General features: G+C 37.1%; 2 protein-coding genes across 3 annotated transcripts in view; one reads left to right on the top strand and one right to left on the bottom strand.

Moving 5' to 3' along the window:
- Positions 1-401: 401 nt before the first annotated feature.
- On the bottom strand, positions 402-2,549 carry zgc:171459 (uncharacterized protein LOC562056 homolog). The gene is made up of 4 exons (XM_051689763.1): positions 2,416-2,549; positions 2,235-2,328; positions 2,057-2,144; positions 402-1,939 (listed from the first exon to the last, which is right to left on the bottom strand). Exons 1-4 carry the CDS (start codon positions 2,453-2,455, stop codon positions 1,262-1,264), a joined length of 900 nt encoding a protein of 299 aa, XP_051545723.1. The 5' UTR covers positions 2,456-2,549; the 3' UTR covers positions 402-1,261.
- A 14,590-nt stretch (positions 2,550-17,139) lies between these two features.
- atp2b1b (ATPase plasma membrane Ca2+ transporting 1b) overlaps positions 17,140-24,279 on the top strand; it is a 34,436-nt gene continuing 27,296 nt past the window's right edge. The window contains exon 1 of one of the 2 annotated variants that reach the window (XM_051689942.1): positions 17,140-17,221. The gene's annotated coding sequence lies outside the window, so the exon portion shown is untranslated. Of the gene's footprint in view, positions 17,222-23,384; positions 23,487-24,279 lie in introns of those variants that run through there. The other variant, XM_051689943.1, reaches the window with a different exon arrangement.

Genomic DNA, 24,279 nt, shown 5'->3' with positions numbered 1-24,279 from the left:
CCATACAATGCAAGTGAATGGGGGCCAGAACTTTGAAGGTCCAAAAAGCACATAAAGTCAGCATAAAAGTAATCAAAATGACTCCAGTGGTTAAATCTACAGTGTATCTTCAGAAGTGATATAAGTTTGGGTGAGAAACAGATCAATATTTAAGTCATTTTTTACTATATATCTCCACTTTCACTTTCTTTTTTTGTTTTTACCGATTCACAGTCTTTGTGCATATCGCCACCTACTGGGCAGGGAGGAGAATTTATATTAAAAAAGGACTTAAATATTTATATTTTTCTCACCCACACCTACCATATCGCTTCTGAAGATATGGATTTAACCACTGGAGTCTAATGTATTACTTGTATGTTGCCTTTATACTTCTGCCTTTAATTACATTGTATAGACACACAGAGCTGAATTATTTTCCTAAAAATCTTCATTTGTGTTCAGCAGAAGAAAGAAAGTCATTCACATCTGGGATTGCATGAGTGTGAGTAAATTTTTGGGTGAACTATCCCTTTAACATCGAGAGTGATCGTCTTGTAATGTGTTGTTGGTGCGGCGCTTTGCTGTAACAGCAGTGGTGCATTAAAAGACTACACCTAAAGCATTAAAGAGACGAAGCTTCTGGCAGAGGGTTTTACTGTGCTGACTGTTATTCACTGTTAAACACAGCAAGTTATCATCACGTAAAAATGCTTAGACGGCTTGCCGATTAGTCGACCACCATGGCACATCCCAAAAATGTTTTATGATAGTTGCTATTCACATACCACTACTACTTCAACAGCTTCCTCTCCCCTTGGTCAAACTATATTTAATTCTCCCTGAATGACAATAATTTGAAAATTGAATATTGTATTCTTCTTTGACATTTATTGATGGCACAAATCATATACTTTACTTGCAGACACTTTTTTTGACAATCTTAACCAATGTTTCTTTTCATTTTTCTCTGAGATATGGATAAAGTGTCATAATCCAAATTTCTTAAAAGTCTTTCATCAACATTTACAAATCAGTAAACAAACCCCAAAACCTCCAAAAACAGAGGTGCATCAAACTTTTAACATTGCTTATGCTCCCTGTCACTTTGTATGTGGCAAGTGAAATCTGTGATCAGTTTTGGAGTAAGAAATACAAAAGTTAGATGCTCAAAAGTATCCCTAAACAACAAAAAGACAACAACCCAAGGAGCATTCTGATGTTAAGCTCACAGCATTCATTGCAGTACGTGCAAATAGTCCTTTTCTCTCTCACACTTGCTTCACATTTTTTTAATCACCTTTTCAAGTAGTAATATTAATTTTTCTCTGTTCTTCTCGTGAGTACAGTCATGTCCATTGCATTCTGTGTTGCTTTTCACATGATTTGTGAAATCTGCTGATACTCTGTCTCTTTCAAGGGCAGCTCTATCTCTCTCTAAAGCTTCTTTGTCTTTTTCCAGTCGTACTCTGTCCTGTTCCAGTGATGCCTTGTCTCGTCCGACGGCAGCTTTGTCCTTCTCTAACTGGGCTCTGTCTCTCTGAATCGCTGCTCTTTCCCTATCTGCAAGGGCCCTCTCCCGCTCTAGAAGAGCTTTCTCTCTGTCTAGGCCTCCGAGTTCCTTCTCCAGAAGTTGTCTGTCTTTTTGAAGTTTTGTTCTCATAACGTCCACAGACGTTTGTTTGCCTTTTTGTCTTCCCTGCGTAGCCAAACGTGGTCTGGAGACTGGTGTTACATTTAACGCAGTTCCTTCCTCTTCCAGGAATTCCAATATTTCCCCTCCAACTTTGATCTGACGTAACCTCTTACTAGGCTGAGGTGCTTCATTGCCTCCAATTGATGGGGTCACTGTGTGGCTGATCTTTTCTTCAAAATCTTCACCCAGAGCATCATCCATAAGATTGAACCATCTCCAGCAAGTGGGGTTCTTCTCCACACCACTGGGAGGATATTTTGCGTCCTTTTAATAAATTGTGAAAAGCATTAATGTTCTGTGTTGTCTAAGTGAAACTTGGCAGAATAGTCCTGACAATTGAAAAACACAATTTGGTGAGCATCAAATGGCAATGGGACCAACCTTATATCTTGCCTTCAGGTTTTCCCATTTTTTTGCCATCTGGTCAGTTGTCACCTTGTCCTCAAGCCCCATTTCTCTGATAATTGCACTGAAAAAAACAAAATCAAATAAACTTTTTAAATAAGAGTATAGGCTATAAGCGTGCAATTTTACAGTTTGTAACGGTAAAATCCCGGACCTCCACGCTGTTTTAGAAGAATTTTTCCTCCCGTCAAACAGCGCTGAGTTGCTTGAACGCAACTGAATCAGTTTTTTGATGTCCTCGTCAGACACTAGTGCACACAAAAACACAAACCAGCCCATTAGTAAGCTTGATAATCACGCTAGTAATTCATTTTACGCAAAAACGAACGACTTACTTTTATAGATGAGTTTAGAGCTGCTCGATAATGGATCCATATTTTATATCACTTTGTAAAATAGATTTCTAGGGCCCTTAATAGTGCACGCATGCAGTGTGCTTCTGTTATCGTTCTCTCTCAGTAAAAATGGCGCCGTCGAGCACCGCCTACATAGGATGCCTACAGAGTGCCCTCGTTTTGAGCGCGTTTTGAGAGTATGCGCTCTGAAAGCGCATATACAAAGATATTTCTCGAAGTGGTAAATCTAGTTTGACCACAAACAGAATTATTACGTGTGATTAGAACATTTAACTCGAACTCATTTACATTTTTTTCTCTCCCCAAACTCTATGAGAATAGTAATTATCATGAAACGGGGAGGGGCGTAGCGACCCGGAGGCTGTCTTTGATTGGTCAAGAATGATACATCCGAATTATGATTTTTCTATTTGAGCTTTTGACTGTGTATTTAATTCAACTACTGTTAAAGTTGCACAGTGTCTTTATTCAGGTTCAAAATATTATCCAGACCGCTCCTGAAGAGGCACTTGTCGGCGTTGTCATGTGATAACTGTTACTTTACTCAGTGCTGTTTAGAACGAACCAATCACCGTCATTTGTGATTACTGGGATGGATTTTTGGATTTTTGTTTATGTCATATTATAGAGATTGCTGGAGCGGACTTAAATTTGCATGTCAGGCGCTAATCATTGAAATTATTCGATTTAAACGATTATAATTTTTTGTGTAGAAATATATCCAATAAAATCAAAAGGTGACTAACTAACTCAAAGCTGGATTCGACTGTATATCCAGTCCTGCGCCCCCTGACGGAAGACAACGGTAAAGATGACTAACTGTACGTTTAGGACACAAAAAAGTACATACAGTATATGTACAACATATAAAACTTGTATTTATTTATTTATTCATTTATTTATTTTAAATATACTTTGTAACATATATAGTGTCATTCCGTCTGCTTCCCTATCTATCTATCTATCTATCTATCTATCTATCTATCTATCTATCTATCTACCTACCTACCTACCTACCTACCTATCTATCTATCTATCTATCTATCTATCTATCTATCTATCTATCTATCTATCTATGTAATGGAGATATAAAAGGCAACCGGTGTTGTTAAGATTAAACATGAACTGCGTGAGTTCATTAATGAAAGAAATCAAGGCAAAAGTTTCTGTACATACACAAAGTAAGGCGCAGAAAATACAAAGGACTTCATTTTCATTGAGTTAGGAATGAAAAGTATCCTTAAATACACAGGTGGTTAAAAGTTTTTTGCTAAATGATATACAAAAATAAATAATAATTATAAAAAAAACACATCCATGTTAAACATTAACGCCTCGGTTACGTACGTAACCTCGGTTCCCTGAGACGAAGGGAATGAGACATTGCGTTTATTAATGCATATGGGTTGTGCCTTCTTACACGACCTAGTTGAAACCTCTACAATCACGCCAATATTCTTATATTGGCTATGGTGTTTGAGCCCTGCCTGTTTTGGCACGAAACTGTCCGCTATAAAAAAAAAGGTGCACAAACACCATTTCCTCAGAATTTCTGACTGAGAACAAGGAGCGCCTTGCTGAGTCTTGTAGTGCAGCTAGCATTCACAATGGCTCATTCCCTTCGTCTCAGGGAACTGAGGTTACGTACGTAACCGAGACGTTCCCTTACGACTCAGTACACTTGACATTGCGTTTATTGAAGCATATGGGGAACAGAATCCCATCACGCCTGAGTGGCTTTTTCCTTATCACTAATTTCTGTGAGGGTCAGCCATATATGTCTATCCAGAACTACCAGGTTGCCCATGGACTTGCCGATGGCCTGTGCAGTGACTTTCGTGGCATGCAGCGCTAAGCCTGTAGCGGTGCAGAGCTCTTTGAATGTCTCTGGATCGAAGCATTGCTTGTCCATTTGCTTGGGGAACTTGGCTTGAAATACCTGGAGCACCGTCATTGTGTGGAGTGTTGATCCAGCTTGTCCTGCCACTGAGTAAGCTTTTCCCACCAGTGCGGACATTTATTGAAATGGTTTGGAAGGATGTATGGGGCGTGATTTCCACGCCGTTACTCACTAGGCAGAGGTGTGCCACTACCGCCTCCTCCACAGGGGGTAGTTGGGAATAACAGTTTTCTTCCCCGTGATTCACATTAGAGAGGATGGCATCACTGCATGAGTGTGCAAGGACTTATACAGTTCATTATAACCTTCGTGGAAGAATGAGACAGATTTGCGGGACGCTGCCGTTTGACGGTGTCCGGACTGCAGGAACCATTCATCGAGGCAAGACTGTTCAGGTTCCTCTTGGGGAGACCACTCAAGGTGAAGCTCTTCGACTGCCCTTGTAAGGACGCAGGACATCTTTCTGTCAGTGGCGCATGCACGCTCCTTGCCCTGCTGGGGGGAGGGGCGGCAGCATCATCCACTTACCACTCGCCAGATGCAGCGAGAGACATGACATTGTCATTATTATCCCCAGCGTCAGAACCGCTGAATGAGACAGCGCCACCCGCTTGGAAAACCCTCCTTTCTTATCACGGCTGCTAATGGCTCCAGAGCAAGACAGAACAATAATGGGGAAAGAGGGCAACCCTGCCAGGTGCCCCTATCCAGAGAAAAATAATCTGAAATTAATTCATTCGTTTGTACCGCCACTACTGGGTGTCTATAAAGTAACTTAATCCAACCAATAAAAGTATTCTCGAACCTGTACATTTCCAAAATATTAAAAAGATAATCCCATTCTACCATATCAAATGCCTTTTTGGCGTCAAGTGAGATGGCTGTAACCGGAGTCTGATCATTCACCACTGACCATAGGATATTGATGAAATGCCTAATGTTATCAGAAGAGCTACGGGCCCAAATAAACCCCACCTGATCTATATGTATAAGAGATGTCATAACTTTACTTAATCGGTTAGCCAACATTTTTGACAATATTTTAATGTTTAGCTGGATCAGGGAAATTGGATGGTAACTCTTACATTTGTTGCTTGGATCTTTGTCTTTTTTAAGAATCAGACTGATCCGGGCTTGCGTCATGGCTGGCGGAAGCTTTCCATTATTCCGTATAAATTTCTAGCAAAAGTGGAGCCAATTCTGTAGCATAAGATCTAAAAAACTCAGCAGCAAAGCCATCTGGCCCCAGAGCCTTGCCTGTAGGCAAGGCCTTAATTACCTCGCCAAGCTCCTCCAAGGTTATCTCAGAATCAAGAGAATTTTTTTGCTCAGCCGTCAGTTTAGGAAGTTCTAATGGTTCCACAAAGTTTCTAATATCCTAATCAGTAGACGAAGACGTGGAACTATAGAGATCAAGATAGTATTCTTTAAAAGCATTATTAATATCAATGGCCGATGTAAATATTTCACCACCAGCAGATTTCACTGAGGCAATGGTAGAAAAAGACTCTCTGTTTTATATATAATCTAGCCAGACGTTTTCCTGCTTTGTACCCTGACTCAAAGTATAACTGTCTTGCCCTGAATAGCCAAAACTCCACCTTCTGTGACAAAATAGTATTATATCTGTATTTTAATAGGGTCAGTTCTCTGAGGCCATCAAACGACATTCGGCACTTCAGCTCTGCCTCGGCACTTTTAATATTCCCTTCCAACTCCACGAGTTCTTGTGCTTTGGATTGCAGGTTCCGCCCACTGGTCCAAGGACGGCAACCAATGGCGCGGTAGAAGGGTATCTGCGTGTTACTGTTTTTCCTTTTACGCAACACTACAAGATTAAATTAAATACATTTCCTTATATGTATTACTTCTTTGTTTCATCTGACTCCAATAATGAAAAAAGGTTTCAATTATGTTTGTTAATCATTAAATTTAGGTGAATGTTTGATTATTCTATTTAACACTTTACTTTACATTCTACACTCATTCATCCGGATTCCTACAACACTTTGAGTCTCGCACCTGCCGGGTATACGATCTCATAATCACAAATTCGTCAGTCTTGGTCATTAGACAGAGGCGAGTGACTAATATCCTAGACGGCCGTACTCCACTTTGCTCATTCTAGAATATATTATCTAGTCCCCATAGATCTGAACACTTGAACTGAACAATTAAGGTAAGACTATATCTAACCAGAGGTCATGACCATTACCATAGAACTAAGCTGACCAACTTAACTTCTTCTAATGGTTTGTATAACTTTGTATAATCATGCCATGGTTTCCCACGTACACTTAGTTAAAATAATATTACAATAATCAGAGGTTGAGGCTCACCCCTATTTAGATTGGTCTGACAACACCTTGTTGTTCTAAACGGAAAAACCCATTATTAGCCTCTACAGTCTAAGTATACATGACTAATGCCAATGTGTTAGTCGGAGCTCTAAAACATCAGTCTGTGTGCCCCTCTGCTCCACCGAAGCTGTGTTTTACTCCGTTACTAACCTGAACATAGATTTGTGGTGTTATGGACTACTAGAGTTAATAACACAAGGTCAGTTAGAATAATTTTAAACAAAACAATTTATTAACCAGGTAACAAAACAATAATTCATAATCCAATTCAAAGAATAAAATCATTAGCCAATCACATACAATATCAACAATTCAGAGATCAAGGAATTTAAGAATTTAAGAACACAGTGATCGTGCGGGAGATCTGTCTACAGATTCCCCAAGCTTCTTGCCAACTTTCCTTAAATACCCAGACAGAATAAATATTGTGTACCAAATGGCATTATCCTTTGAACAATGAGAATTTGGGGGTGAATGGGTTCTTGACTTCCTGGGGTTTAACCTTGTTAACATACAGGAGATAATTTAAATTGTAAGTCAAGGAGGGGGATAGACCTCCAGAATTATGCAGTATTTGGCAAAGACCGTATAACTTTGTTACCATTAGTTTTATCAACATAGGAAAAAGCCCACTATACCAGTCGCACAGAGACCTCTTAAATGATATCAAACACATACAGTTGCATTCTTTGTTTTCATGTTATTTGTTATATTTTACATATAAATCTTGTGTCTTTGTGTTGGTCCAGAGCTGTTGAAGTGGAGAAGGGGGAGAGAGAAGAGGGGGCAGCAAGGTGATTTGCAATTTATCACACTGTGGTGATATATAGGTGAAGATTTCAGCTTTGTGAAACAATGCAAAGGTGATTTGCAATTTATCACACGTGGTGATATTCAGGTGTAGATTTCAGCTTTTGTGAGAGAGTTCTATGACATTGATTCTCGCAGAGTTCTTTGACATTTATCGGAAATGGCACCTTTTGGGTGTAGACATCCTGGTGCCAGCCTTACAGGATTTTTTTGGTGAATGAGGCATACTATATGATCCGGCCCCTAAGAACCGCCTTAAGTGCCTCCCAAGCCACGCCCACAGAGGATACTGAGGACCAGCTGGTCTCCATATAAACATTGATTTCAGCCTTTAACATTTGTTGAAATTTAGGATTTTGCAAAAGGGATACATTAAAGTGCCAACTATATGATTTCCTTCTCTCCATATGTGGCAACACCTCTAAACTCACCAGAGCATGATCTGAGACTAAAATGTTTCCCATTGAGCAATCAACAACAGATGAAATGAGGGAAATGAGAAAAAAATCTATTCTAGAATAAATCTTATGGACTGATGATAAAAATGTATAGTCCCTACTAGATGGGTTCAGAAGTCTCCAAATATCTGTAAGACCAAGATTTTTACACATCCTGTGAAGCATCAATGTTACTCTAGGGGGCTTACACACTTTTGCTTCACTATGATCAAAGACTGAGTCCATCAAAAGATTAAAGTCACCTCCCAATATTATATCATGAGGGGTGCCAGCGGCTTGCAACATCCCTTCAAGATCTATAAAAAAGCCCTGATCATCAAAGTTAGGTGCGTAAATATTAGCCAAAATAAGACTCTGCCCCTGAATTTTTGCTAAAATAATAATGACTCTTCCTAATTTATCTTTAATCTGTTTGAGACATTTGAATTATAGATGCTTACTTATCAGTGTAATGACTCTGCTGCTCTTACTTGGGCCAGTACTAAAGAAAACATGTCCACCCCATATCTTCCCAAATTTTTCAGCTTCATGCGGGGAAAGATGCGTTTCTTGAAGAAACACTATATCATATTTTTTACGCTTAAGAAGATAAATAAACTTCCTTCTTTTTATGGGGTGTCCCAACCCATTCACATTCCACGTGGAGAGAGACAATCCACTCATATTAACATTTAACATTTTGACATAATAGAAAAAATAGATTGTATGTCAAAAACAAAATTATAAAGATCACATTCCAACATTAGTGCAACAATCAAACCCCAAACTTCCCCCCAAACCAAATAAACAGAAAAAAGAAAAACATGTGCATTAACCCTGTGCACGACAGCACCAACTGGCGTCCATCCCTCTAAACTCAAACAGTCCATGTACGCCTACGAGAGCCCCTGCGACAACTTTGCCGTCGGATTGGTCAAGTCTGGTGTTTCTATAAAAAATTTTTGAGACAGAATTACACAACAAAAGATAATCTATAAAACAAACTCCAGCCAATAGGCAGAATAAACACAAAGAATGTGTAGATTCATCCACATAACTGTCCCTAAGGTGTGTCCCTCCACAAAACAACTCCAGCCGCTAGGCGGTACCAGCACAAAAAGAAACAAAAAAGACGCTCTGTTTCCTCAGACAGTCAAGTGGATGTTCAGTGAGCTGGTCCACTCGGCTGCAACGTGAGTACCACAAAATAACTTACTCACTCCATTGACTTTATGAAGGACATCGCTTGCTGGGGACATGTGAATATTTACAGTGATCCTTAGCATCTATTCTCAATTTGGCCGGGAACTCAGTGCAAAAGCGACCTTCCATTGATGTAAGAGTTTCTTGCATTCCTTGAGTTGATCACGTTTCTCTCTTGTTGAATTCGCAAAGTCTGGGAACAAGAAAATGCTGTGGTTCTTCCAAGAAAGCCTTCCTTTACTCCTCGCCTCGTGTAACATGAGTTCTTTATCGGATGATCTCCGAAATTTGGCCAGAATTCCTGTCTCCCTCAGCGGATCACTGAGCCGTAACCCTGTGAGCTCACTCGATTTCCAGCTTATGGCCTGTTATGTCAAGCAGACTCGGAAAGAGCCCGTACAGGAATTTCACCATATCCTGACCATCTTTAGCCTCAGGAATTCCAACGATACGGACGTTATTCCACCGGCTATGGTCCTCCAAGTCCTCCAACTTCTCCCAGACATGCTCCAAATCCACCTTAGTCGCTAGCGGATTAGCAGATAATTCCCTCTCCAATGACTCCAGATAATCGATACGTTTCTTGACATCCCCCACTCTTGTAACCATCTCAGTGAATTTCATCTCCATGGCAGTGATCGATCGACGTATTACAGCAAGATCCTCCAAGTCAGCAACGACCTTCGTCAGCATTGCCAACATGTTCAACATTTCTTGCCGAATTTCCTGCACCAAATTGGCTCCCTAGCTCGCGGTCTGCTGCTCGGTGGTGTCAGCTTGAGCACCTAAGTGTCTTTTAATGTCTCCAGATCCTGAGGATTTTTTATTCTTTGACATATTGTCCTCCTAGAACAGTTATGGAACAGAGTGTATCGAATCTCACTGGTTTATGACATTAATAGTATTAAAACTAGCAAAGTGCGCAGAGCTCGCCATTCACACGTCTGAACCATGCATGGCGTCCATGTTCCTCTGTGGCTATACTTTTGAAACAGTGAGTATTTTAACATTTACGGACTGGCTCCATTGACTTCCATTGTAATTGCCTCACTGTAACCCAGATTTTTGCTTTTTTATTTGTTTATTTTTAAAGAAAATTAATTTATTTTTGTGGTAATAAACATTATAACACAAAATGCTGTCGATTGAGCTTAACTTGTATTGAACCTGGAATATTCCTGTTTTATGTGACATCACAACTCTATTGCATGTCTGCAAAATGTAGTAACTCACCCAAAACATTTAATTCATGCTTCAAAACCTAGTTATTGTGTCAGTAAATTGGCCAATGCCAACAAAATAAAAAAAAAAAAAACAATTGTCATTGTGTGAGCCGTACTGGTCAAAAGTTTAGATTTTTTTTCACCATGGCAGTCAACCCTGGAAATGTTTGTTATATACAAATTACATTTTTGTTCTATTTTTTTGTTGACACTGACTTGACTTGTTGACTTGTTGACACTATTGTATATCACACTGAGCTTTTTAGATACCAATTTCAACAGTAGGTAAAACTTTACTGGGAAAAGTCAGTACTGTACAATACTGTAGTACACATAAAAAGGATATGCACATTTGTATGTATAAAGTACATTTATTTTTGTAGCAATGTGTTACATGTAAACAGAAAATTCTCATTTGCATGTCCATTTTTACACATTTCTTACATGTAAAGTCATATACAGTGAACAGAAAATTGCCACAAAATGACATCCATGCAAAAACGTAATAAATAAAAATAAATCCTGCAACAATGCAAAAGCCTGTGGTAGTTCTGTAAAAAAAACAATAAATTGTACCTCCTCACAGTGCGTAACACTACAAGTTCTTGGTGGACATCCTGTCGCTCTTGTTGGTCTGGCCAGAGATTTAGTAGACATCACAAATTTTCCATGTCATAGATATTTATGGAATATACATGACAGATTTTGATAACTGAATTAATCATTTTGCATGTGATGGCTCACACGATGAAAGAATGTTTAGAAGTTGTGAAGAGTATGACAATTTCACTGAGAATCAACTCATCAGTTTTGATCAGCAAGTCATTTAGTTATTGTGCAAATTGTAGACAATTGTACTTACTCTTTTGCACACGTGCCAAAACACGTGTGATCTGCTTAAATGAATAAGAAATACAAATCTGGTGTGAACAAGAAACTAATTTGAACTTATTGTTTTGAAAAAAATAATTCTCATTCGAGAATTGAGCCAATGCGATTGAGAAAAACTGTAATTGTAGAATGTAATTTTGCATCTGTGTTGAATATTTTCCTCCTTCAGTGGACAAATTGAATCCATGAACATTGGGTGCACCATCATTGTAGTTGTTCTTCTGTTGATTTTGGGTTGGGTTTCATATCATGCAGAGAGAAACTAAAGGATCTAGTTTAAATATTCACAATTAATTAAATTAATCCTTCAAATGATTTTTACATAAGGCACACTTCATCTGTTGACAAGAATATATTTATATCTTCTATCTTTTGTATAGGGAAGAAAACAACTGAACAAAGTAATCCACAACATCCAGCTGTGTTTTAGGTAATTCATTTTAGATGAGTATTTTTCACTGTACTTTGATTATTACAAATACAATATATGTGACTTGTAAGTCTGGTAAGAAGTTTGAAGTTAGTAACTTTGAAGCATCACTATGCTATTATTCACTATATAACTTTAATTATTTAGTTTTTTCATAAATTTTGGGTGCCACAAGCTGTGAACAAATATGGATGGTGCCAGTTTAACCTGTTTGATTTTAGAAATGTTTGACCAAAATAATATATAGCAACCAGACATGTATTAATGTCCAGTAATGTTTAGCAAAAACACATTACCTGGAAATCTTAAGGAGTCAACACAGTTGCAGAATCAGTGCTCAAAGTTGAATGAAATAGGTGCCTGTACTTATTCTTCATACATCCGGGGGGTGGAGGTGAGAAATGGGCTCTCCACCTATAGAAGATGGTTCTTCCCTAATGAAGAAACAGTCAACAATTGATTTTAGACCTGCTGTGAGTGTCAACATACAATTCATCAATTAATTGTCAACAAATAATTGAATAACGCAGATGTGGCCAGGTGTATGGTATGATCAAGCATGCCGCAACAGTGTGGCATTAAACTGTCAAATACATTTAAAATCATCTCTTTTAAAGGTGCACTCAGTAATGTTTTCCTCATTAAAAAGTTTAACTCCTAAAAACATGAATTGTCATTTTGCAATATATATAGGAAATCATTACCACTCACATTAAAATGAAGACTCCAGTCATATCAGTAACATTTATAAAGCTGTTTTATTCTACATGGAGAGGATCCGCACATGGGGGCTATCATGTTAGAATCACATGACCAGCTGAATACTACTCACTTAATCTCAGTAACCTTCCTGTTATTTCATACTTTCACTCATTGATTAAAATAATCATTGCTGACTGTGAATACTACATTTCTACAATGACATCTGAAACTGAAAAATATTTATTTTAAATGATGCTGCATTCAGTGTAAGTCCAAGATGACACAAAAGTTACTGAGTGCACCTTTATGTGTGGAAACCACAGAGTTGGAAATTTTTACAGAGAAAGCTGACCCAGAAATGAATTTATTTTTTATAATGTCATTCTAAACTTGTATGACACAAAAGGAGATGTTAGGCAACATTTTAAAGTCAATCCCCATTCAATTTCATTGTATGGCAAAAAAAGATGCAATGAAAGTAAATGGTGACTGACATCTCCTTTTGTGTTTCTGTTTCATGTACTGTACCTGTATTTACACAACTATGTTCCATCAGTCTTCTGGCTGCTCTCCTTAAGGGATTTGTGTCGTATTGATATTGGAATATATTATGTATCATCAATTTAGCAATGTGAAAGTGTGTCTTTGTTATCAGTGCTGTCCAGTGTGGAGCAAGGGGCTAATCTCTGTGCATTTGTCCTTAAAAGCACTGATTCTGTTTTCCTCTTAAATTATTAAGCCTCTTCAGCTGCTTTAAACCACTGAGAGAACATTAATGAGGTTATACAGTGACGGTGTGTATGTGCACACAAATGAAGTGTATATGGGAGAAGTTTTTTTGTCTTCCCCATTCTATTCTGTGTGTGTGCATCCATGTTGTTTGTGAAGGATACTACAAGTTCAATACTTATGCTCATTCAACACTTGTTCCTTAGTATACAAGTATACTCAATATACAAGTATCCCAGTATAGCTACAACATACAAACACTATCCCTCTATGGATCCAATCCTGTCATGGAATAAAAAAATAATAATAGTGATAATTAATCACACAATTGCCTGATATAAAGTCACATTTGCGTGAATAAAACTCGCTGTTGTGAGAAATAAAGGCACAATTGTGAGATTGTGAGACTTTTTTTTTAATTACTATTCTGTGGCGGGATCAAGGCACCATAGATCCTCACCAATCTTCTAATAGGAAAAGAATTCCCTTGCATGTTGCAACTATCACATGAGCGGCAAAAACAGCTCAAACTAATTAAAATCAACATCTGGGTCTTGACAGAATCAGAAAAGCATACTTATTTAGCATGTTATTACTGTAATGGTCTGATATGTGATTAAGATCTTATAGGCTTATGTACTGTATGTGTTTGACGGGGGATGTTTTCAATCTCAACAATGCATTTGATATTCGCTCTGTATGTTGAGAAGAGAGTTTTTGATATGCACTTTATTGTAATTTCCATGTAAATCCGTGTCTCTCTAATCCTGCTGTCTGCATCCTGTGTTTGTGTGTGTTAGAAGGGGGGTTGTATGTGTCTCCTTAATCTTGCTATGTTTGTGTGGAACTGTGTTGGTAATCCTGCTGTGTGTGTGTGTATTCGGTGTAATCCTATGACTGTGAGCATTTGTGCATGTGAATGGTTATGAATGTTAAGGCCTACATGCCTTGTGCATTTAGCATCATTTCACGGCGTATGACTGCACGGATGCACACATACACATACAACACCATGTGTGGGCACGATTTGACATCATCAAGTGTCATCGCCATGGTGAGGTGATACTGGAGGGCAGGGCCTGGATCAGCAAAAACATTTGGCTTGATCTCTAATTTTCCAGAGGCGTTGCTGGGGGAGGGTAATGACTGGTTAGGAATGGCAAGCCGGAGAATTAGGATGAAGGCAGTAACACAAGAAACAAAAAAATGACATTTCAGACCAGTTGTTCTAACTAACTATTCTAAAAGAAATCTGCAAATCTGGTCTCAAATTTTGGTAGACATCTTGGTTTCAGCAGAAGATTGTGTATTAAAGGGATAGTTCACACAAAAACTAAAAATTCTGCCATCATTAACTCACCCTCATGTTGTTCCATACCTGTATGACTCGCGAGAACCTACCACTCTGCAGCCGAGTGGATAGGCAGCACTATTTATAGCTAATCCTGTTTAAGCGAGGTCGTGCTCTCCACTGTCCCTGAGACAGAGCAGTAGAGTTAAACACTGGTGTGCCAGCATGTGAGGGGTGCTACATGAGCTTTTAGTTCATTCTATCAAAAACAGAACTAATCTGGTCTACATAGACATTTATACACACAGACACAATGGAACTTAGAACTATAACATAGTATATAGAGGCTATTTAGCATATAAAGATATAGGGATTTATTCTGTTTATTTTAGCAATGGTAATCTCAAAAACAAGCACCAAAATGAAAGGAATATTCCGGGTTCAATACAAGTTAAGCTAAATCAACAGCATTTGTGACAAAGTTGATTACAGCAACTTTGCCCTTCCTTTTCTTTAAAAAAAAAAAAAAAAGCAATTTTCTTGGTTTCAGTGAGGCACTTACAATAGAAGTGAATGGGGCCAATTCATAAATGTTAAAATACTCACTGTTTCAAAAGTATAGCCACAAGACGTAAGCAATGTGTGTGTTAACATGATTTTAGTGTGATAAAGTTATAGCCAATTGACGATGACGATGTAATGTCAACAAACCCTAAAACATGAAAATGAATGTAAAATTATGATATAAACAACTTTCCAGCTCAAATAATACATGAGTTTTAACAGAAGAATTCATGTAAATCCATTTATAAAATTATAAGCTTCACATTTCCACCCTTAAACCCTCCAAAAATTGGCCCCATTCACTCCCATTATAAGTGCCTCACTGTAACATCGATTTTTGCTTTTTTTAAAGAAAAGAAGGGATGAGTCAAAATGTATTTTTGTGGTAATCAACATTATGCTACAAATACTGTCAACTGAGCTGAACTTGTACTGAACCCAGAATATTCCTTTAAAGGTGCACTCAGTAACTTTTGTCTTTGTGTCATCTTGGACTTGACACTGACACCTAGTGGCTTCGATGCAGCACCATTTAAAATCAATAGTTTTCAGTGTCAGATGCCATTGTAGAAATGTAGTATTCACTGTCAGCCATGATTACTTTAATCAGTGGGTGAAAGTGTCAAATAACAGGACGGTTACTGAGGGGCTGTTTACACAACAACGTTTTCAACTAAAAACAGAAAACTTTTTAGGCGTTTTGGCTGTTCGTATACACGACAATGGCGTTTTGGGGCCTGAAAACGCAAACTTTTGAAAACGGGTTTCAAAGTGCAAGTTTTTGAAAACGATGCCGTTATTGTCTCCGTGTAAACATGCAAAAACGCGAATTTGTGAAAATGATGACGTCATGCGCACACGTATTATGTGTTCATTCTATGGGCATGTGTGCGAGTACTTCAAAACAACGCGCAACACATTCAAAACTACAATGGCGGACTACAGGACTGTGTTTGTGCTGCTCAAGATTTTGAGTTTATTGACGCTTCTCCAGCAAATTAATTGTAGTAATAAAGCAACTTCATCATCTGTCCAGACAAAATTGCTCGTTGCTTTTGCAATCTTCATTGTTTGTATTCACCGCTCTGTGGAAGAATGCTTATGTGCGCAGGCGCGTAGTGTTTCTTTACAAAGTGACATCGCCAACTACTGGCCTGGCATGCGTAATACAGCGTTTTTAGTCGTTTTCACGGATCCTTGTGAACGGGGATCTTTTTGACAATGTTGTCGTCTGTACGCAAAACTTTTTGAAAACTTAAAGGAAAAACATTTCCTTTTTAGTACATTGTTGTCATGTAAACGTACCCTGAGATTAAGTGAGTAGTATTTGGCTGGTCATGTGATTCTAACATGACGGCCCCCATGTGCGGACCCTTTCCATGTAGAATAAAACAGCTTTTATAAGGTTACTGATATGACTGGAGTATTCATTTTAATGTGAGTGGTCATGATTTCAAACATATATTGCAACATTACAATTCATGTCTTTAGGAGTTAAACTTTTTTAATGATGAAAAAATTACTTAGTGCACCTTTAAGGATGGATCTGCAACGCCAGACACAGTTGATGCACCAGGTTTCATTTCCAAAGCACTGCTGTAAATGTGTTTATTTGTGCAATAAAGTGAAGTTGGATTGTCACTATTTACATGTTTTACAGTTTCTGTACTCGATGTAGCCTATACAATGTATTCCTTGTGTACGAAAGACAATTTTGAGATTACACTGTTGTTGTAACCCAAGCATGAACTTTGATGTTGTCATTTGTTTTATTATAAAATGGGCAAAGCACTGATCCATCTTGAGATATTCGTTTTTAACAGATTATCTCCAAAAGTGTTTTGAATTAACGACTCTATAAGTCTGTACTTTCCTGTCAGAAAATCTGCTCTTATCTACTCATTCAATCTAATATCAGATGTGGCTGGACAATGGAGCTAAAGCATCCAACAGGATAATGATTTGTACATCTCTACTATATGGCCCTCGTCTCGCAGCCAATAATACAACGTCAGCTTTATCACGACATTCTTATTTATCTTTGGCTTGAGGTACCTTCGCTGTTCGCTGGAGTTGACAGCTGCTTCAACATGTACCTAGGACAAGTGTTGGCCAATGGGAGCCGTGCATCTGACGTAAACCTTCTACAGACTAGCGCGCGGAGGGCGGGTCTTGAAGGATAGAGTTGTAGATGTGCGGCGCGAGACTGCTGATACCAAGTGGAACTGACGCGCATCAGTTGAAAGTGAGTACACATGTAATGTATAACCGTAACGCATTATTGTAGTCTAGATAATGGTTTTGTTTCCGATTTTGAAGTATAGGGACCAAACTGCTTTTTCTACTAAATGCCAAGTACAATGTAAAAAGTGATACCTGCAATTGTTACCTCGAGGTGCTATTTCTACTTGAGCAAACCCTTAAAATTAGTTTTGTTGATGCAACCTAATGTATTCAGGTTGATTTAGTGATGTTAAATGATATTTCGGACTTGAATCAAACCTTTAGATTAAGCACATTTATTAGGTTAACATTTTTAGCGTAGTCACTGATTGATATTTCACATGTTGCCTAAGCTTTAATATCAGTGTTATAAGTGTTATGAGTTTAATATAATTACTATTTTGAATAAATGTAATAATTTTGACATTTATTAAATAAAAACGCGTGACAGGTGCGAAAAGTAAATTTTTTGCATTACCTTTTTTTTTTTTTCTTTTTTTTTACATTAGAAACGTAATTACTGTGTCAATACTGTTCTCTCCATTCTACATACAGATATTCCCGTGTATATTATGTATACATATGTGCAGGTGTATGTGTGCAGTTAGATTTAACGGCTTATTTTGGAGAGATTTTGCGCATGCCAGTTAAAACATTTGTTTACACGTAAATCAGAAGTAAAGGATACATACCGGAATATCAGAATACATGATTGTGTCGTATACTCTATTGTAAACTTCATGCTCATGTTAAGCCCTCGCGACAAAGGGATCACTGGGGCCCATTACGCGCGCAGTGCTGTTTGTGTCGCCAAGAGGCTTTTGCATTGATGGCACAATGACTTCATAACTGCCTTGTAACACATGCTTTCTGCTTTGTTGGTCATTGCGTTTATGCTTGTTCAGCTGATATCATGCTTAAATTGAAACATCAGTGTTTGTATCCGTTTCAACATACACTATCTGACCTTTTTGTTGTTTCACATCATCAGTTTTATTATTCTTGTTTCCTCCATAAATGAATGGAAGTCATTCAAGAGTCATTTAGCTGTAGCAATTATTTATAACAAATGAAGAGAATGTTCCTTCTTTATATTGGACCTGAACTCTCTACAAAGTGCATTATGATGATAGAGCTATGGGAAAAGAAGATTAAGTTATTTCTTGGTTAATAAAATAGCTTAAATTCTGGCATGGTTTTATTTGGGGTTTATTGTCATTTAGCAAAAATATACTATTAGAGTATAGAAATGATTCAATGGTGAATGTCCTGTCCAAATTGAGAGATATTTAAAATGGCAAATTATACCTACACATTCATTTAGACGTCTCACTTTGTTGCCCCCTTTAGACAGTAAGACTCCATATTTCAGTTCCAGAGCATCATCATAATGTAACTCGCTGTCCCATTTAAAGGAATATTCCAGGTTCAGTTCAAGTTAAGCTCAATCAACAGCATTTGTGGCATAATGTCGATTACCACAAAAATTCATTTTGACTTGTCCCTCATTTTCTTAAAAAAAGAAGCAAAAATCGAGGTTACAGTGAGGCACTTACAACAGAAGTGAATGGGGCCAATTTTTAGAAGGTTTAAAGACAGAAATGTGAAGCATATAATTATATTGAAGCACTTACATTAATTCTTATAAAAATAGGTTAAAAGAATAGTTCACTAAAAACAAAATAGGTTAAATGTTGTGTATTATTTGAGCTGTAAAACATTGTTTTTACGGTTGTTTTAGTGTTTATGGCATTACGTTGTCATGGTTACGAAGTTGTAAAATTGGATATAACTTTACACAGAAAAGGTTAATGAGCGATTTTATCACACTAAAATCACTTTAACACGCATTTTGTTTGTTTCTTGTGTCTATACTTTTAAAACAGTGAGTATTTTAACGTTCATGGATTGGCCCCTTTCACTTCCATTGTAAGTGGCTCACTGCAACCCAGATTTGTACTTTTTTTCTGATTAACATTTTTTTATTGATTCATATAGATAACAAAGAAAAGCAAAACATATATACACAGAATCAACATTTTACTTTTTTTAAAGGAGGGACGAAACAAAATTATTTTTTTTTATGCCACAAATGCTGTCAACTGAGCTTAACTTGTATTGAACCTGGAATATTCCTTTAACAACAACACACACACACACACAAATATATATATATATATACAGTGGTGTGAAAAAGTGTTTGCCCCCTTCCTGATTTCTTATTTTTTTGCATGTTTGTCACACTTAAATGTTTCAGATCATCAAACAAGTTTAAATATTAGTCAAAGATAACACAAGTAAACACAAAATGCAGTTTTTAAATGAAGGTTGTTATTATTAAGGGAAAACTAAATCCAAACCTACATGGCCCTGTGTGAAAAAGTGATTGCCCCCTAAACCTAATAACTGGTTGGGCCACCCTTAGCAGCAACAACTGCAATCAAGCGTTTGCGATAACTTGCAATGAGTCTTTTACAGCGCTGTGGAGGAATTTTGGCCCACTCATCTTTGCAGAATTGTTGTAATTCAGCCACATTGGAGGGTTTTCGAGCATGAACTGCCTTTTTAAGGTCATGCCACAGCATCTCAATAGGATTCAGGTCAGGACTTTGACTAGGCCACTACAGTCTTAATTTTGTTTTTCTTCAGCCATTCAGAGCTGGACTTGCTGGTGTGTTTTGAATCATTGTCCTGCTGCAGAACCCAAGTTCGCTTCAGCTTGAGGTCACAAACAGATGGCCGGACATTCTCCTTCAGGATTTTTTGGTAGACAGCAGAATTCATGGTTCCATTTATCACAGCAAGTCTTCCAGGTCCTGAAGCAGCAAAACAGCCCCAGACCATCACACTACCACCACCATATTTTACTGTTGGTATGATGTTCTTTTTCTGAAATGAGGTGTTACTTTTACGCCAGATGTAATGGGACACACACCTTCCAAAAAGTTCAATTTTTGTCTCGTCAGTCCACAGAGTATTTTCCCAAAAGTCTTGGGGATCATCAAGATGTTTTCTGGCAAAAATGAGACGAGCCTTAATGTTCTTTTTGCTCAGCAGTGGTTTTCATCTTGGAACTCTGCCATGCAGGCCATTTTTGCCCAGTCTCTTTCTTATGGTGGAGTCATGAACACTGACCTTAACTGAGGCAAGTGAGGCCTGCAGTTCTTTGGATGTTGTTGTGGGGTCTTTTGTAACCTCTTGGATGAGTCGTCGCTGCGCTCTTGGGGTAATTTTGGTCAGCCGGCCACTCCTGGGAAGGTTCACCACTGTTCCATGTTTTCACCATTTGTGGATAATGGCTCTCACTGTGGTTCTCTGGAGTCCCAAAGCTTTAGAAATGGCTTTATAACCTTTTCCAGACTGATAGATCTCAATTACTTTCTTTCTCATTTGTTCCTGAATTTCTTTGGATCTCGGCATGATGTCTAGCTTTTGAAGATCTTCTGGTCTACTTCACTTTGTCAGGCAGGTCCTATTTAAGTGATTTCTTGATTGAGAACAGGTGTGGCAGTAATCAGGCCTGGGTGTGGCTAGAGAAATTGAACTCAGGTGTGATAAACCACAGTTAAGTTATGTTTTAACAGGTGGGGCAAACACTTTTTCACACAGGGCCATGTAGGTTTGGATTTAGTTTTCCCTTAATAATAACAACCTTCATTTAAAAACTGCATTTTGTGTTTACTTGTGTTATCTTTGACTAATATTTAAACTTGTTTGATGATCTGAAACATTTAAGTGTGACAAACATGCAAAAAAATAAGAAATCAGGAAGGGGGCAAACACTTTTTCACACCACTGTATATATATATATATATATATATATATATATATATATATATATATATATATATTATTTTTTAACAATTGTGTAGATATTCTTTATAAAAAATTCAGTTGAATGTACCTGTAGGCATTACAATTATTCTGTATTACAGTTAACTCTTCAGACTCCACAAAACAAAAAGTTACCAAACATAACAACAAAATCAATAATAAAAATAGATGGTGTATATAAACTTTCAAACAGTGAAACCATGCAAGCTCATTAATTATTCAAGCCCAGTTTTTGCTGGGAACACCAGTAGGGCTGGGCGATATGCCTTAAAAAATTATATCTCTATATTTTTCAGCCTATTGATGATATTCCATATATATCTCAATAATTATGTATTTGCTCTAAAATAACTCAAAAGTGTTTGGTTTTTTATGTTTGTTTTTTATCATAGTTACCATCGTTTCATCCAATCATCCATTGTAGCAAAGTAGATTAAATATTTTAAAGACATTAAATAAAAATATAATAATTCGTTTTTCATTAAATAAACTCAGAGGAGAATGAAATTCAATAATTTTCACTGATATGCACTTTATATTTATATTTCATACGCAATGATGTTTTTCAAATGTTTTTACTGTGCAAAGCTACTTCACTGACATATTTTTGAAACTCCAGTTGAACATTGCATAATACTAAATTATTACTGTGGGACACATCAGGATGATTATTATAATTATAATTATTATTCTGATTATTAAATTTGCATTATACAAAAGTAATATATTTCTGTCCTGTTTACTTCATCTTCACCTATGGGCTTTTATTTTGACACTGACAGTACTGTCGTATTTATTTCAACATCACGAGGAGCTTTTATTTCGACACAGCAAAGACAAATGTGTATTTGACATTTTACAAAGTTCTGCATTTCCTGAAACGCTGTAATCTCCTCCTTTTCTGTTATTCTGTGCCACTTTTGTAGATTTTTTATAATAGCTTGTTACTGTTACTAATGTTTGGAAGTGCGTGAATGCTTGAACCTGCATTACTTTTGATTTCACAATGCAGTGAACTGATCTGAGAGCGCCGCCATGCGCGTGCACGTGGTTTGTTCTGAATCACACACAGACCATGTTTATCTGTCTTTAAATCACAGCTTTTTTTGGATTAATAAACACATATGACCAACTCGCCATGTTGATGTTATTTTGATTAATTGTGTAGCCCTGAAGGATCGTGAAATTAGTCTACTGATGCGCTCTGAATGGAATTTAATGGACAAATGAAAGCACATTAAAATCATCGCGATATTCACGATATTGGTCAATTTTACATCATCAGCAAAATTATCTCGATCATATCGTTAATATTCGATATATTGCCCATAAACACCAGCTATGAAAAGATTAGTAAAATGTACTTATTTTATTCACAAATGGAATTTACTCAAATAAGCAAATAAACATGACAAGATTTTCTACTTTAGGATTGAAACATGATGACGCATTGTAAAGATAACAAACAATCATAAATAATATTTACTTATAAACTAGAGCATTCATTTTTACATGTTTGAATTGAAAACAAATGTAGAATTTACTTAATATTTTCAAATTCACGTTTAAACTAACTTATTTGCTGTAGAAAGTACTTATCTTTTCTGCCATATTTACTTCACCACAAAATCATTTTTTTTTTTTTTGTGTATATATGCTTATTACAATTATATTTCATATATTTGGGCATATACTGTGTCTGCATATTCAAACTCCACTCTTATTTGGGTGTTACAAACATGACATTTAGTATTTTGAAATATATTTTGCATATACTGTATGTAAGTATGTGACTTTTTATATACATATTTTGTCATATATAATATTTCTGTATGGGATAGCCTTCTTTTCCCATTAGCTTTATCATAGTGCAGTTTTTAGAGAGTTTAGAGAAAATTAAGGTACTATTACATCCAAGTTGTTCTTTCATGAATATGCACGCTGTTCTCTTTGAAATCCCCCTTTTTGGTGTTTCAAAGAAAGCTTATTTATATACAGAAGAGCAACTCTTGTGCCCCAAGCTATGGGTGCACTTAGATGTCTGAATGAACTGAGGATATTTGGGAATGAATGGGTAAATGTGTTTGTCTGTGTTTAATAGTGCATACATCCCCAATATCTCTACAACAGTCCTGGCTGTGTCTCACTACTGCCACAGATTGACTAATTAGATTAAGCAAGAAGCTTTCCTGAGATAATCATTCAGCAAGCCTTTTCCTCTAATGGAGACAGTGTTCCTCAAGACTGTTTACTGAAGGTCAAATCATATTTACGATTTTTAAGTAAAGGAGGATTTATGAAGTGTAAGTTTGTAACAGACTTTATGTTGTTTGGAGTAACTGTAAGTGACAGCGAGTCAACATAGCCTTTGAAAGCAGCACCTGAGGCCTCGGTTGGTATAGGTGCTGTTTTTGTCTCTTGTTGTTGAAGGAATGGATATGTAAAACAAATCTGTGAGTACTTTTCCATCTGTTGTATTTTAATGAATTGAAGTATGTCTTTTATATTCCATCATGGACTATAATGGACATTCTTTGGTGTATACTTCTGTAAAATAATTATTTCAGTCTTGTGATTAGCTAGTCCAGGTTAGATTTTGTTGTTTTCTTCAATAGCTGGTAGGAAAGAGGTCGTGTAATGCTGATAAAATTAGTATTGGGAACATGCTTTTAAGCAGCTAAACAGCTTTGACATCTTGAAACTTATTCAAGTTAACTTTGGTGTCTGTGACCTTTGAGAGAGCTAGATGTCACTGCAAACAGTTGAGATTTACCACTACAAGCCTTCGGTATACTACTGTGTACTAACATTTTTAATTTAAGATTTAAGTTTGAAAATCCCCCATTGACTTCCATTGATGGAATGTTCAGCTTCTATCACTTTGCCAAAACTTTAACAGTGATCCGTTTTTGCATTACAAGCCCTATAGTATTCCCTTCAGGAAGTGCAACTCTAGTTCATTTAAACTTTCTTTTGAATGCCCTCTAAAAGTCTCACTCTCCGAAATAATGTACTGCTTCAAAACAACTTTTGAGTCATGTCTATTGGCTTTTTGCAACTCTCTTCTAGAGAAGCATGCCAGTTTTATGTAATAGAACTAATTTTAGCATTTCGTTCTTTAAGCAGTTCCACTGAAGGGCCATTATAAAAGCTGATTGTCACTTTCCATACCTATCAAAACCATCTTTAAACAGTGACATACTAGTGTGACAAGTAGTAACTTGACCTGGCATTTGTGACAGTACT

Source organism: Myxocyprinus asiaticus, chromosome 46, assembly GCF_019703515.2.
Source record: "Myxocyprinus asiaticus isolate MX2 ecotype Aquarium Trade chromosome 46, UBuf_Myxa_2, whole genome shotgun sequence".
NCBI lineage: Eukaryota > Metazoa > Chordata > Actinopteri > Cypriniformes > Catostomidae > Myxocyprinus > Myxocyprinus asiaticus.
This window is presented reverse-complemented; position numbering and strand designations above follow the sequence as displayed.